Source organism: Clinocottus analis, unplaced genomic scaffold, assembly GCF_023055335.1.
Source record: "Clinocottus analis isolate CAN_PGR_092001 unplaced genomic scaffold, fCliAna1.0.p SCAF_12, whole genome shotgun sequence".
In the NCBI taxonomy this organism is placed as follows: domain Eukaryota; kingdom Metazoa; phylum Chordata; class Actinopteri; order Perciformes; family Cottidae; genus Clinocottus; species Clinocottus analis.
The window spans coordinates 13,901,447-13,914,553 of NW_027175843.1; the positions used below are offsets into that span (position 1 = coordinate 13,901,447).

General features: G+C 40.1%; 1 protein-coding gene across 1 annotated transcript in view; it reads left to right on the forward strand.

Moving 5' to 3' along the window:
• Positions 1–13,107, forward strand: part of LOC137782586 (receptor tyrosine-protein kinase erbB-4-like) — a 272,741-nt gene that overhangs the window by 219,264 nt on the left and 40,370 nt on the right. Inside the window, exons 18-20 of the mRNA XM_068571981.1 lie at positions 382–504; positions 3,342–3,440; positions 6,649–6,834. Of these exons, the coding sequence (XP_068428082.1) occupies positions 382–504; positions 3,342–3,440; positions 6,649–6,834 (408 nt within the window). The remainder of the gene's footprint in view (positions 1–381; positions 505–3,341; positions 3,441–6,648; positions 6,835–13,107) is intronic.

The window sequence follows — 13,107 nt, forward strand, 5'->3', positions numbered from 1 at the left end:
TTACACTATTTTAATAAAGTATTTTTGTTGAACGAAAAACGTGCGAGTTTCTCCATAAAGCTTGTTCTTGATAAAAACTGAGTTCAACCTTATGATTTCCAGGAAATGATGTTTCAATTTTTCGAAACAACATTTTGCAATTGATTCAAGGAACAGTCATGCTCATAAATATCAGGAAAAAATAACTTGTTTACGTATTCAAGGCGTGTTATGTCGCACCAGCTCCTGAAAAAGCAGTTTTTCCGTTTTTATATTCTTGAACAGTTTTTTGTGTTGCCATGATTGTATTTCAGCTAAATCACATATAATTGCTTGGCAGAATAAGTGATATCAGGTATTTCAACAATCGAATGACTACTGTTTTACTGGATGTTTTTTTAGCTGGTGGAACCTTTAACACCAAGTGGAACTGCACCCAACCAAGCGCAGCTTCGCATCCTGAAAGAGACGGAACTCAAAAGGGTGAAGATTCTCGGGTCAGGGGCCTTCGGGACTGTTTATAAGGTAAAATGCACAACAACAAAAAAAAAAGCATAGCGAATGTTTGCATGTGTTTCAGATTGTACTTGAATTAATGCTCACGTTGAGATCATGAAGTGAGATTGTGAAAAAAAAAAAAAATAGGAAGACAGGAGAGACAAATTACAGGATCATTAATGACAGGAAATGAGACGGAAGGCTGGAGGCGTGTGATGAAAAGAATAAGTAATAGCAGACACTGAGAACCCTGGGGTTACAGTGAAATAAGAGGTATCTAAGGTCACCACCAGTGTAATGATGAGTTAGGAAGAGGTAGAAAAAGACAAAGCTGAAATGATAAAGAACAGAGTCTCTCCCTGAAATCATCATTGACCATTTTGTAGATCCATCCATTCACATTTCTGGATCAGAGGATTGGCAGCAGAAGCACAGGTGTCCTTTTTCACATCTATATATTGCACATTTCCTTGGGGAATCTCTGGGTATCTCATATACGAGTATATTGTCCAATCTGAGTTTCATAACTGAGCACTAGGATACGGACGGTGTTCCTTGGTGGCCTTAAGAGAGCTACTTAGATAACAACCGCTCGATCCTCTTGAGGAACAGTTTGTTGTTTCTGAGATATTCCCATTTGCAGCAACTTGATAGTGCTATCGTATTATACTAAGCACAATACAGAGGCCATGAGTAATATAGAGGGTCAGCTTCCAGGTTGACTCGAACATTTAGTGTTAATTGTGTGCAAAACCTCCCTTTGAACGAGCTCCTATTTGCTGCTGAAGGCACCCTATAGAGGTATGACCACTGGTGTCATGGAGAAACCTAGCTGTTTGTATGTTGTGTTTTTATGTGGGTAAGAATAAGATTGCAAACTGAGGTAATAGTCTTAAAATCTGCATTGCAAATGTTATTATGAATGAGTATTTTGTTTGGAATAATATTAATTTCCGAATGCAATAAATGGATTGAGGTGGAAAAGACTGAATTTAAATTAAATTTGATAACTTCAAAGGTAATCAGTCAATTTTTTAAAAATAATTTCCAAGACCTTTGGTTACAATCCTCACCTGGCAGAGTTGAGCAATCAACCTTGATGTGGAAGTGGATAATGTGCTTTTTGTGCAAATTGGAAAGAGTTGTCCTTAATGTCGAGTTGAGCTCCATCGCCGTCTGGTTCACAGTGGACAGTGCGTTTTATAAATGATACAATCTGCAAATATTGTATTAAGCTACAATGAAAGGAATAAACTTGTTTTTGAATGGTTAGAAGTAGTTCATAAAAACACAACAGTCTCCTAATAACAACATCAATAACATTTCACCTTGTATTTGCAGTTTTAACTGAAGCATTTAGGACAATTTTGTGCATCACCCCAGTGTTTCCTGATTGTTTATTTCTTTCACCTGTTGTCTTTCCAGACTCCTCCCCTCCCCCCCCCCCCCCCCCCCTCATGTGCCTTCCCGTGTGTGATTGTAAAGCCCCGCCCTCGTTGATTCCACCTGTGCCTAGTAGTGATGTGAAGACCGGATAATTTTTACCGAATTGGATCTTTGAATCTCGTTCATTGAGATGAACGAATCTTTTTTCGAATCACTCGTTCATTTCGGGGAGGCGAGAGAGTGGGAAGTGAAGGCGAGAGAGCAGAGAGCGGAGGTGTGGGGTACGGGGGGCATAAAATAATAAAATAATGCATCGTGACAGTTTGGATTATTTGAAAAGGGTCATTTATTATCACACTACCATTTCATTATCAGGGCAAACAATTACGCTGAACTGTAAGTAAAGTACAAAAAATGCGAGGTAAACAAATACTTTCTGTTTCCTCTTCTGAGCCATTGCAGGTCACGTAAAAAGTGATCCAAATCAGACGAACGAGTCGTGACTGTGTCTTTGGATCAAAAAGTTTCGTTCTTCTGCCAACCGACTCTTCGGATCAATGATTCGTTCTTCTGCCGGATATGAGTCTCCGGCAGAAGAACGAATCATTGATCCGAAGACACGGTCAGGACTCCTGACCGTGTCTTCGTGTTCACCTCCGCTTTCGTTCAACTGCCGCATACGGGTCTTTGGATCCGTTTCCCACGTGACCTGCATAGGCTCAGTAGTAGGAAACAGAAATGATTCGTTCATTTCTCGACCCGGTCTTTGTATGAGTCTTTGGATTCTTTTTCACGTGACCTGCATTCAACGAATCATTTCTGTTTCCTTTGCTGAGGCTATGCAAGTCCCGATGCGCGGCCACGAGAACATGAACGGATCTTTTTTGGAGAAGACTCATTACTCTTGAGTCCTTGTAAGGATTCGATCATTTTGAACGAATCGTTCACGGACGACACATCACTAGTGCCTCGTTGCTTGTCTTCCCCTGTCTATTTAGTCTGTGTCTGTGTCTTTAGTCTGTGTCATCACATTGGAATTGTAGCTTTGGGAGGACAGGTGTTTTGACTCCATGAGCAGAGGTGTTGGTCCTTCTGTCACTGGGGAGATATAGTCACATCAGGGCAGAACAAAGGTGGAACACATTTAGAAAAAGTTGAGAGGCACTTTATTTCTCTCCTCTGTTAAATGCTTTGGCCACTTTGGCAGCTGCTTAATCACTTTAATTCCACCTGAAATTGGATACTTCAAAATGATTAAATAGTTTTGCCCAAGTCTTTTTGAAGGACAAAATCACAGTTAATCATACAACATGCAGAACATCTTACACTCTGCCTTTTAGAATGTGGAATATGGATTGTTATGAAGACAAATGGCAAAATCCTTAATTTAGCAATTAAGAATCTTCGTGTTCTAATCTTTATTATGTTATTACGATGTTGGTGAGTTTGAGTTTGGTGACTTGTCCGTTTGTGTTTAGGGTATATGGATCCCAGAGGGTGAAACCGTGAAGATCCCCGTAGCCGTTAAAATCCTAAATGAGGCCACGGGACCCAAGGCTAACGTGGAGTTCATGGACGTGAGTATCTGAAAAACTCAAAAATGAAACGGAAGAAACAATCGTTTTGTTTCTTCTAGTTTTCCAACAGCTGAATTTTACTTTCTATGAAATCTTGTTATATTAACGCATTTCAAACCATGTTATGGTAGGTCAGTCCAACAGATAAAATGTGTACCTTTCAGGGACTATTGTATTGGTGCCAACCCTGTGAGGTTTTAACCCTCTTATATGGTCAGATTGGAACCATGATTCAGTCATTTTTTTCTCCATTAATAGAATAAAGAAATAAGAAACAAAGTTCAGACTCTATGGACACCAGAAGAGACACCATCAGGGCCATCTCCCCTCCCCCCCTCCCCTCTCACACACACACACGCGCACATGCACGCACACACCATGCCACAGGCACCCAGCCCAGTGCAAAAGGCCCTATTTATAAAAATATTCACAGCACGGCTCATTTCAAAAGGAAAATTTAAAAAAGAGAGAAAATTATCACCCTATGATGATGCAATGTAGATGAAATAGCCTCCATCAACACACGTACACATGCAGACGCAGGCACTCGTGTTTTGCACTTAGTTTGACAGTCTAAGAGGAAGAATTTTGGAATGTTAGCTTTTCTATTTTTATCAGGACATCTTTGATGAATATTATTTGTGTTTGAGTCAATGCTCTATGTGTTTTCAGGCTTGTCTGGCAATCAGAGAACTAGTTATCAAGCCAAAGTGTGGGACTTTACTGCAAAAAGAGGGATGGAGATGTAAAACTCCAAAATTTCCATGTAGGAGCAAAACATGCATTGCAATTTACTATACATTGTCTGATGTATGCATGCCTCCACATGTGTACTATGACACGTAGCCAGCCTATTACTACAGCTTCGTCCGCTATCCAACTGACTCAGATGGGGTGAATATGAATGGTAAATGTGTGTATGTGGAGAGTTACCTACTCCTCACCAGTGGAGCAAAGGAAGGAAGTCACTCTTTTTAAACAACAATCAAATTATCTAAAATTGTTTAACCCCAGCTTGTAATGCCAATACCCTGCTGCCAGTGTCTAACATAAGGGGAGGGTGTCAGTACCCAGAAAGATTATCATACATGAACGTGTTTGGAAGTGGATAATAGTGTCTATGCTTATGTGTGTATGTAATCACAATAATGGTTAAAGGCGGACAGGGCACGTTACGGAATGTTATTTCTTTGAAAGCTAACATCCTGCTCAAAGCTTGTTTTGAAGCAGAAGAAACCCTTGTGGTCTGTCCTTGGGTTTTGCATTTAGTAAGGCATCATCAAAAGATCACAGAAAGCCATGACTGACATGAGGGTCCTGCTTGGAGCAGACAGACAGTGAAAAGCTTTGCAGTGACGAAACCATGCGAGGCAATGGCGAAGCTTTCCGTTTCCACCCCTCGTTTCTATAGATGTTGGTAATATGACGATTTTGTGATTGTGTTGTAATGTATTTCAGTGTGCTCGTGATTGTAGTAGAGGAGATGGAGAGGGGATTACCCCTAGAATCTGGTAAAGGGCTCCGTAGTTACATTATTTAAAATAAATTACACGCAAGTATTGGAAAATAACGTCAAAGTATTTTATGTGTACAATATACAAGCAAATTTCAAAGAAACAAGGGTCAACAATTTGAAAGTAGTTATCTCCCAATTTAGGTTTTAGTAACTACTTTTTGCAATAGTCATTTTCAGATTTTTCTCTGAAGACATATAAAGACTTTCATTTAATAGTAATAGAGAATTACTTCAGCAAAAATAATTCTCTCTGGACGTTTAGGCCTTTAATTACATATCCATACTCCCTCATACCGACATGCAAATGGCCCAGACATATCTCCTACTTGATAAATGTATAATCTACTGACAGTCATTTTGGAATTACCTCCGTAATTCCACAATTTCATTGCAATGTAGTTTACTGTTGAGAATTTGATTATAGCAAATGAAATGGACTAGATTTTGGTTCAGTCTTAAGTGTACTATCAGCTGGTCAGTAGAGTTCAGTTTGTTAGTTAAAGCCTTTCCTTTAGATTTAAGAGTAAAACACAAATATAGTATTTCATTTAATGAATGCAACTGTAAAAGTGCCATAGGATGCTGTAATTGGGGTCTTTCATTCATGGACCTAAACTCACAAACTTGAATCTATAAATTGGGATCCACTCAACATTAAAGATGACACATCACATAAAGATGTCCGTGCATACAAAAGTTAAGACGTCCTCGTAAACTGCATCACATTGGCAGGGGAACCCTGGAGTGGTCCAAATTTACATGAAAGGAATCCCGTCCGACAACCTCACTGTACCGAATATACTGCCAGCACATGAACAAGGATCTGATTATGCAAGTGTTGTGATACATGAGCCATAAACCAAGACTGTGTTGTGGTTTGATCTCTCTGTCATTGCACTGTGGAACACATACTGTGTTATGTATTATATATGATGAATAGCTACACGGAATAGATAGTCTATATATATTGTGTTTGGTAGTGTTTTTGTATCATCTGTACGATACTACGATCGCATTTCTTGCCAACTAATGCTAATATTTTTTCTTATTCTAAAAATGCCGCACATAAAGATGTTGAGACTGCAGGCAAGTTCAAAGCTCTATTAATAATGTACTCGAGCAGCTTCTTCATATGGACATATTTACTATACAGTATCATATTCTCTAATACCAGTACTTCAGACCGAACCAGAATTGCCTGTTAAAGGACAGTGACAAATGATTTTCAGCAATCTTCGGTGTAGTTGCTACATTTTTAGTCAACTACAAAGCATGCTGACAGTCTTGTGAAGCAGTGCGTCACTTTGATGTTGAGGATATGAATAAAAAGCTGCTGTTTCTTCGGAACCTTGCTGCTTGCTTCAAGGGGAACTTCAGCCTGAAACAGAATAAGGGATCACATGGTCTTTGACAGTTCAGTCTACACTTGTAAACACAATAAACTCTCCGCCAGTGGGTTAAGTCTTTGAACTATAGCCCTTGCATTTGTCTTCTTTTACTAACTGAAAGAGTACTGGTTTGGGCACAATATAACACACTATTAATATGGTACATCGCTCTACAAATATGTTTTTTTTTTGTTTTTCTTCTTTTTAAGACAGTCTGTTGTTTCCTGATGTGAACAACACTCATTTCAGACGTCAACCTCAACCCTTTCCCCCACATGCCTGAGTGTATGTCTGTCTCATTCAGGAGGCCCTGATCATGGCTAGCATGGAGCACCCCCACCTGGTCCGCCTGCTGGGTGTCTGCCTGAGTCCCACCATCCAGCTGGTCACGCAACTGATGCCTCATGGGTGCCTGCTCGACTATGTCCTCGAGCACAAGGACAACATCGGATCCCAGCTGTTGCTCAATTGGTGTGTCCAGATTGCCAAGGTAAGGTTTGAAAAAGTTTCTCGATGCTTGTTTTACTGGTATGGTTGATTGGTTTGGTAATTGGCTGGTTGGTGGATTATCAAACCAGTAAAGGCTTATTTTAGCATTGTTTTCTATTGTATTGTAAGAAATAACTATTGATTAATTGTGTTACCTGAACAGTTTTTTTATGTCAGTGGATTGTGTTCAGTGATTGCTGTTTTTGTTGCTTCCTTGACTGCACCAAATATTCCAATGCTAGTGGGCCATTGAACCTCTTAGTGGATCTTTACTGCAGATTGTGTAACCTGCACTGCATACTTCAGGATTATCCCTTATCCCTTTTGAAATCTTACTGTATAAATATGTGCGTTTGCTTTGGATTACGTGTACACACACATCTACTGAACCATCCATATGCCCTGTTGTGTGTCTCAGCTGAAAGAGGCCAAGTGATTCACTCCTTTACTTCCAGAGTAAAAAGCAGATGTCTGCTGATATTTGATAAAGTCTCTGTGAGTGTGTGCTCGTGTGTGTAGAGGATTCAACAGTAGATAGTGGTGCCCCTTGCCTGCCTCTCTGGAGAATTGAAGTAAATAATTCAAAGCCTAGCTTGATTTTGTTGGTGTTAAGAGCAAGGAGCTCAGTTTTATAGAATGATCGATGTAGGAGTGCATTTTAATTTGTTCCTGTATATTTGTCTATTAATAGGGGACAGATACACCTTTGAATTAATCCTTTCTCCATGTGTCTGACTCTGTCTGACACAAAAATTACTCCAGAGTTGCTTCAGCTTCATCATCTGACTTGGTTCAGCAACCCTAACAACACCTGAGCATTTTGAGCAAACACATTTATATTCCTCTATTAATTGATTTTGCAAGGCCATTGTATTAGATTGCAATAAACCGTGTGTGTGTGTGTGTGTGTGTGTGTGTGTGCGTGTGCGTGCGCGCGTGCGTGTGTGTGTTTAGATATAATTATGTCTCCAAACATGCATTTGACAGATGGCTGATGAAATTCTCATGCACAGAGAGTAAAGTAATTGGTTAAAAAGCCAAAAGAAGCAGAATGAAAATGACTAAGCAGTCGCTGGAGTCCCAGATTTAATATCCTCGACCAATATTTCTGTTTTCCTTTTTTTTTTTTTTACTGAATCAGAAGCAGGCTGTACTCCAGTGAGCCTTCATGGGAAAATATTAAAGCATCAATTAAACTTTGGTTCACAGTTATAATAACGCCACATAGTGTTTTTTCAATATATATACCAAATGCGTCAGATGATGCATTTATTTTTGCTATGCTGACAAAATTCCCATGCTGTGTAACACAAACATTTGTATGGAATTAATCAAACTAATTATTTTGTGGAAAAAGAATCTAGATAATCTATATACACAAATACATGCCCACTGTGAACAGTTGTCAACATGGTGGGATGTATAATTCAGAAAGGGTTAGATATGAGGTTGTATTGTTTACCACTGTTATTCAGTGTCTCAAGTGTGTATTGTTTAATGTGTTCAATAATTGGCTACAGCTCCTCGGGACTCAAACAGCCATCAGTGGCAAGGTTTAATAAGGTGCTTCACATGGGGTTCATGCTCACACAAACAAGTGTACCACACAATGTATTAATCTGAATAATGCCAAAAAGATGAATTAGGACCAGTATCAACATTTCCACCTCTAGTTGTCGTAATAACATATCCCAAACTTGAGTAAAACATGTGTCCTGCATATTATGTCATTATCTTTATTATGGATGTATACATCCACTCATGCAGGGTCTTATGGGGCCCTCAAGGCTTGCAAGCAGCAGGGCTCCACTATCTGAGCCAACATCCCTGTGGCCCGCCCACTCTGTCATGGCCGCCACCACCGCCATAGATTATTAATGGGGTGATCTGCCATGAGAGTCGTACTAATGAGCAGATTCATTAGAGCTACTACGCATGCAGGGCTCTGATGCCAGAGTGTTATTCTTTTTATGCTCCTTGGGTCTGATTTTACTTTTCTTTTTCTGCATCGCATACTCCTCATTATGTCTGATTGCTTTTTAAATCTCCTCCTAGTTCACCCACTCTGTGTTTCCTCTTGTTCATGTATATATATACTCAGTGGTGTTGTGAAAACATCAGATGTTTGACTTTGGAACCACTCCTACAATATGAAAAGTGATATATCAAAATATGACTCCACTGCAGCACAGTGGTAAGAAAGAAAAACATCAAACAGATCTAGACAACTCTTCAATAGCCTCACCCAAATGTGTCAACTATTTCAGAGGAAGGGAAATCCATTTGAAAGAATGGGAGATTGTTTTTCAGTTGGTGTCTTGATACCACTTTAATTCCTGATGCCAATACCAACATACTGTGTGTGTGTGTGTGTGTGTGTGTGTGTGTGTGTGTGTGTGTGTGTGTGTGTGTGTGTGAGTGAGTGAGTGTATGTGTGTGTGTGTGTGTGTGTTAAGCTTCTTTAACCCTAAACAAGACGTTCATTTTACCTGGCTTGTTCTTGGCATTGTCGTACAAAATGATAAGCGTGTGAAAGTACTACTTAAAAGTGCAACGCGTTAGCGCCCCCTCTATTGCTGCTACAATGGATTCCCTCATTTATGAGCCATACAACTTTTTTATCTTGGGGCAATGCTGTGTACATGAAGTTTAAATAAATCCAGTGTGCAGTCAGTTAGTCATTTATACACAGGAGACACATTTGAGTTCCACATATCAGCTTTTAATGGTACTGTATACTGGTGTGATGTTGTCACGCAGTGTAACAATACAAGTGCAGTAAAAATCTCTCTGTCACCTAATTTAAATGTATCTGACATTTGTCTGTTTTGTAGTCTAATCTTTACTAAAAGCAGATTATCTGTTCCTAAACAGATTGCCAATTGAAATAAGACACAGTTTAACAGTACAGAGTAATATGTCATTTTCCTCTGCAGTTTTAACACAGTTAATGTGACAACACTGGCAATAATCCAGTTATTCCAGTTAAACTCATGCCATGAAAATGGTACTGTGGATATAAGGCACACTGTAATAAAACATACAGATTTTAAACTACTAGAGACAGCAAAAGATGCTGTAGAAGGGAAGTCATATAATTTGCCGCTGTTGTACATAACAGTAATGATTGCCATCGCAATTCATATTCTTGTTTAATATTTAATGCGAACCTCACATATTCCGCCTCTACCTGTGAGACTTGTTTCGGGATGATGCATCATGACCATATCAATACAACACTACTGTTTACACAACCTCAGTGACATGGCAGGGTTACCTCATCGAATCACACTTTACAGTGAAAACTCTTTGTTTAATTCACAAGCAAATCTGTCTTGCCCCCTCACCAACATTACTGCTTTGGATTTCCTCTAAGCTAAGTGTGTGTGTGTGGGTGTGTGCGTGCGTGCGTGTGTGCGTGAGAGGGCCCACAGTGTGTATCACAGGGTCATTTCTCTGTGTAAACCAGACTAGGCAAACATGCCTCTCTCCAGCTCATCATACACATCCCCAGGGTTCTAATGAAAACTCAGTTATCTCCTATGTCCTTTCTCCTCTGTCTTCCCCTTCTCCTGTCTCTCTGTTTGTATATATTTGTGAATGTGATTCTCATATTTTAGTTTTTCTCCAGCCATCCACTAGCTTTCCACATTCTAAACCCCTTTTTTAATGAACAACCTCTCGCATTGCTTCCTATTAATGCTGCATACGGTGGACAAAGATGTATATTGTGCTGTAAGGCAAGCCCACTACGTATATTTGTTGAGTCTTGTTTGGACATATTCAAGGAATACATTTGCTATGTGTTCTACCTAAATAGGACTAGTTTTGTTGTTGACTTTTTTTTGCTGAGTGAAATATTCAACATCTGCAACTTTCTGGAATAACAATTCCACCAGGACACAATTTTTTCGAGGGCACCATTTAGCTCAGGGCAACTAAGCTATGCCCTTGAATTAATGTGATTATCTTAAAAAATGTAAATTAGTGCAAGGTTTTTTTTTTCTGTGTATTTTTTTGCCAAGCAATGAATGGTGATTTAGGACATATTTCCCTTGATGCAAGAACAAGGAATGCTTTCACTCCGGGAAAAAAAAACAACCTTTTTTATCTTATAAATTAAAAGGCTTGTGTCCGTTTGTTGTTTAAATGATCTAAGATTAAAGTGTTAGGCAGAACATATGTGAAACATCACGTTTTTCCAGCGATAAACCATCCCATGTTTTTTTAACAAATACCCATCTGACTTATGTCAGTTTTACAGAATACCCATGTCCTTGTTGGTGTGACCACCAACCAACTTGTACGTGTTAACAAACTCTCCTTCTTCTCTCTCCTCCCACACATTCGGATCTTTGATTCCAACCAGCACTGGCAGATAGCATGCCTGCTCCAAGACTGCATGTTAACACATGGAGCGAGAGGCAGATCACAGGCAGCCACCCTTTTGATGCTACCAACCTTTTTTTTTTGTGGTGGTCTTTCATGACTGCATAAATAAGTGCATGATCCAATGTTACCAGCTAGAATTCTTTCCTTCCCCTGGGCCGGAAAGGCCTTTTTAATTTGAGAGAGCGGCTTTTGGCATGTTGTCATTTGTTAATTAAGTAGTTAAGTAATTTGCATCAAAGTGGAGGGTTGTTTCGGTAAAAATGTGTTTTAATTTTTTGTTTATGTAAGTGGTATTTAAGCACAATGTTTTCATCACCAACATGTTGTTTAAGTTGTAGGGAAACAAACAAGACATAACAAAAAGCACCGACTGCCAGAGGTGCTGAGAACTAAAGTGGCAATTGCACTGGCAACTTCTGTTTACTATTTCCATTATATCATTAAGGAACATTTCAAACACTAAAATACTTTCCCTAAAGGCAACATCAGGTCAGAGTATGTTAAAAAAAACTGAAAAGCATATGCTATGGTATTACATTTGAAATACCAAAATGCATGGAAAAATGAGGAAATAAAATGTGTGTATTAGGAAGATTTTTACTTTAGTTTGTCTTAACTCATGCCAATGATAATGCCAATTACTATAAAAGCAACGTGGATAAATTGAGTTGAGAGTTGGGTCCAACTTGCGCCATAGTTTGATCACCCCATATGCAAATCTTCTCACTGTGCTAACCTTAGCATGTGTCCATTTAAAAAAATGAAAGACCTGTGGACTAGTGGACATGCCTGGCCTCGCTGCATTGGTCCTCACAAGCGGAAAGTTATTGCAAAGTTATTTGCGAAGCAATTTCTCCAGAGGGCTTCCTCGGAGGCTGATATACGGGACAACAATGAGCTATTGTCTTCATTATCACCAGCCGACGAGGCCAGCGTCTCGGCGTGGATGACCGGAGGCAGCGGAGGAATGCATGTGGCTATGTGGCTGGGACAGGGACTTTAACGCCATCAATCTCAAACTCTCGCTCTCATTGCAGCAGAGCATCATATCAAAAAAATCTGAAATTATCCCACCGCTGCTGGTCATGCTCGGTGGCTCCTGAACACTGCAGTCCCCTTTCCAAGGCACTCAGAGCAGGCACCGTAATCTGTCCTGGCAATGAGGCCCGGCACTGACGAGGTTCTTTAAGCAGCAACCCTATCCGTGGAGCTCGGCAGTCAATGGCAAATCACTGTTCGAGAGACATAAAACGATGTTGAGCAGTGATGTGTGCTGCCTTATAAACTGTGAGTCTGTGTGGCTTCGGACTGCTGCTGCTTTGTGCCAAAACGAGTCAGTTGAGGTGGTTAAGCCATCTGATTAGGATGCCCACTGGCCATCTCTTATCTGGCCTGGGAACAACTCTGAATTCTCCAGAATGAGCTGAAAAAGTAGTTTAGTAGGGAGAGGGCATCTGGCCTACCTGGCCCAGACTGCTGACACCATGACCCACACCCAGATAAGCAGCCGAAGAAGAACAGATAGACAGAAGGATCTGTGGTCTTAGTAGTATTTTTATGATTAAAAATTCTGCCTTTTAGTGAACATTGGTCACCCGGAATGGCCTCTGTATGCAGAAGCACAAACGCTCAAGGCAGCAGACAGATAAATAGTCACCGGAAAAAAAGAAGAAAAAAAGGATACACAAAGAATATTAGGCCTTCACCGGCTCATGGTTGCCATGCTGTCAATCTAAAGCGTAAGGGTTTGGTAGCTGGACCCAAACGCAGACACGGAGAAGCAAAGTATGGTGAAGGTAAAAGGGTTTATTCGACAGAAGGTAGCTGGTGGGATGGTAAGGAGGAATGCAGGCGGAGAGGTGACGTAAGTAGCAGCGATTAG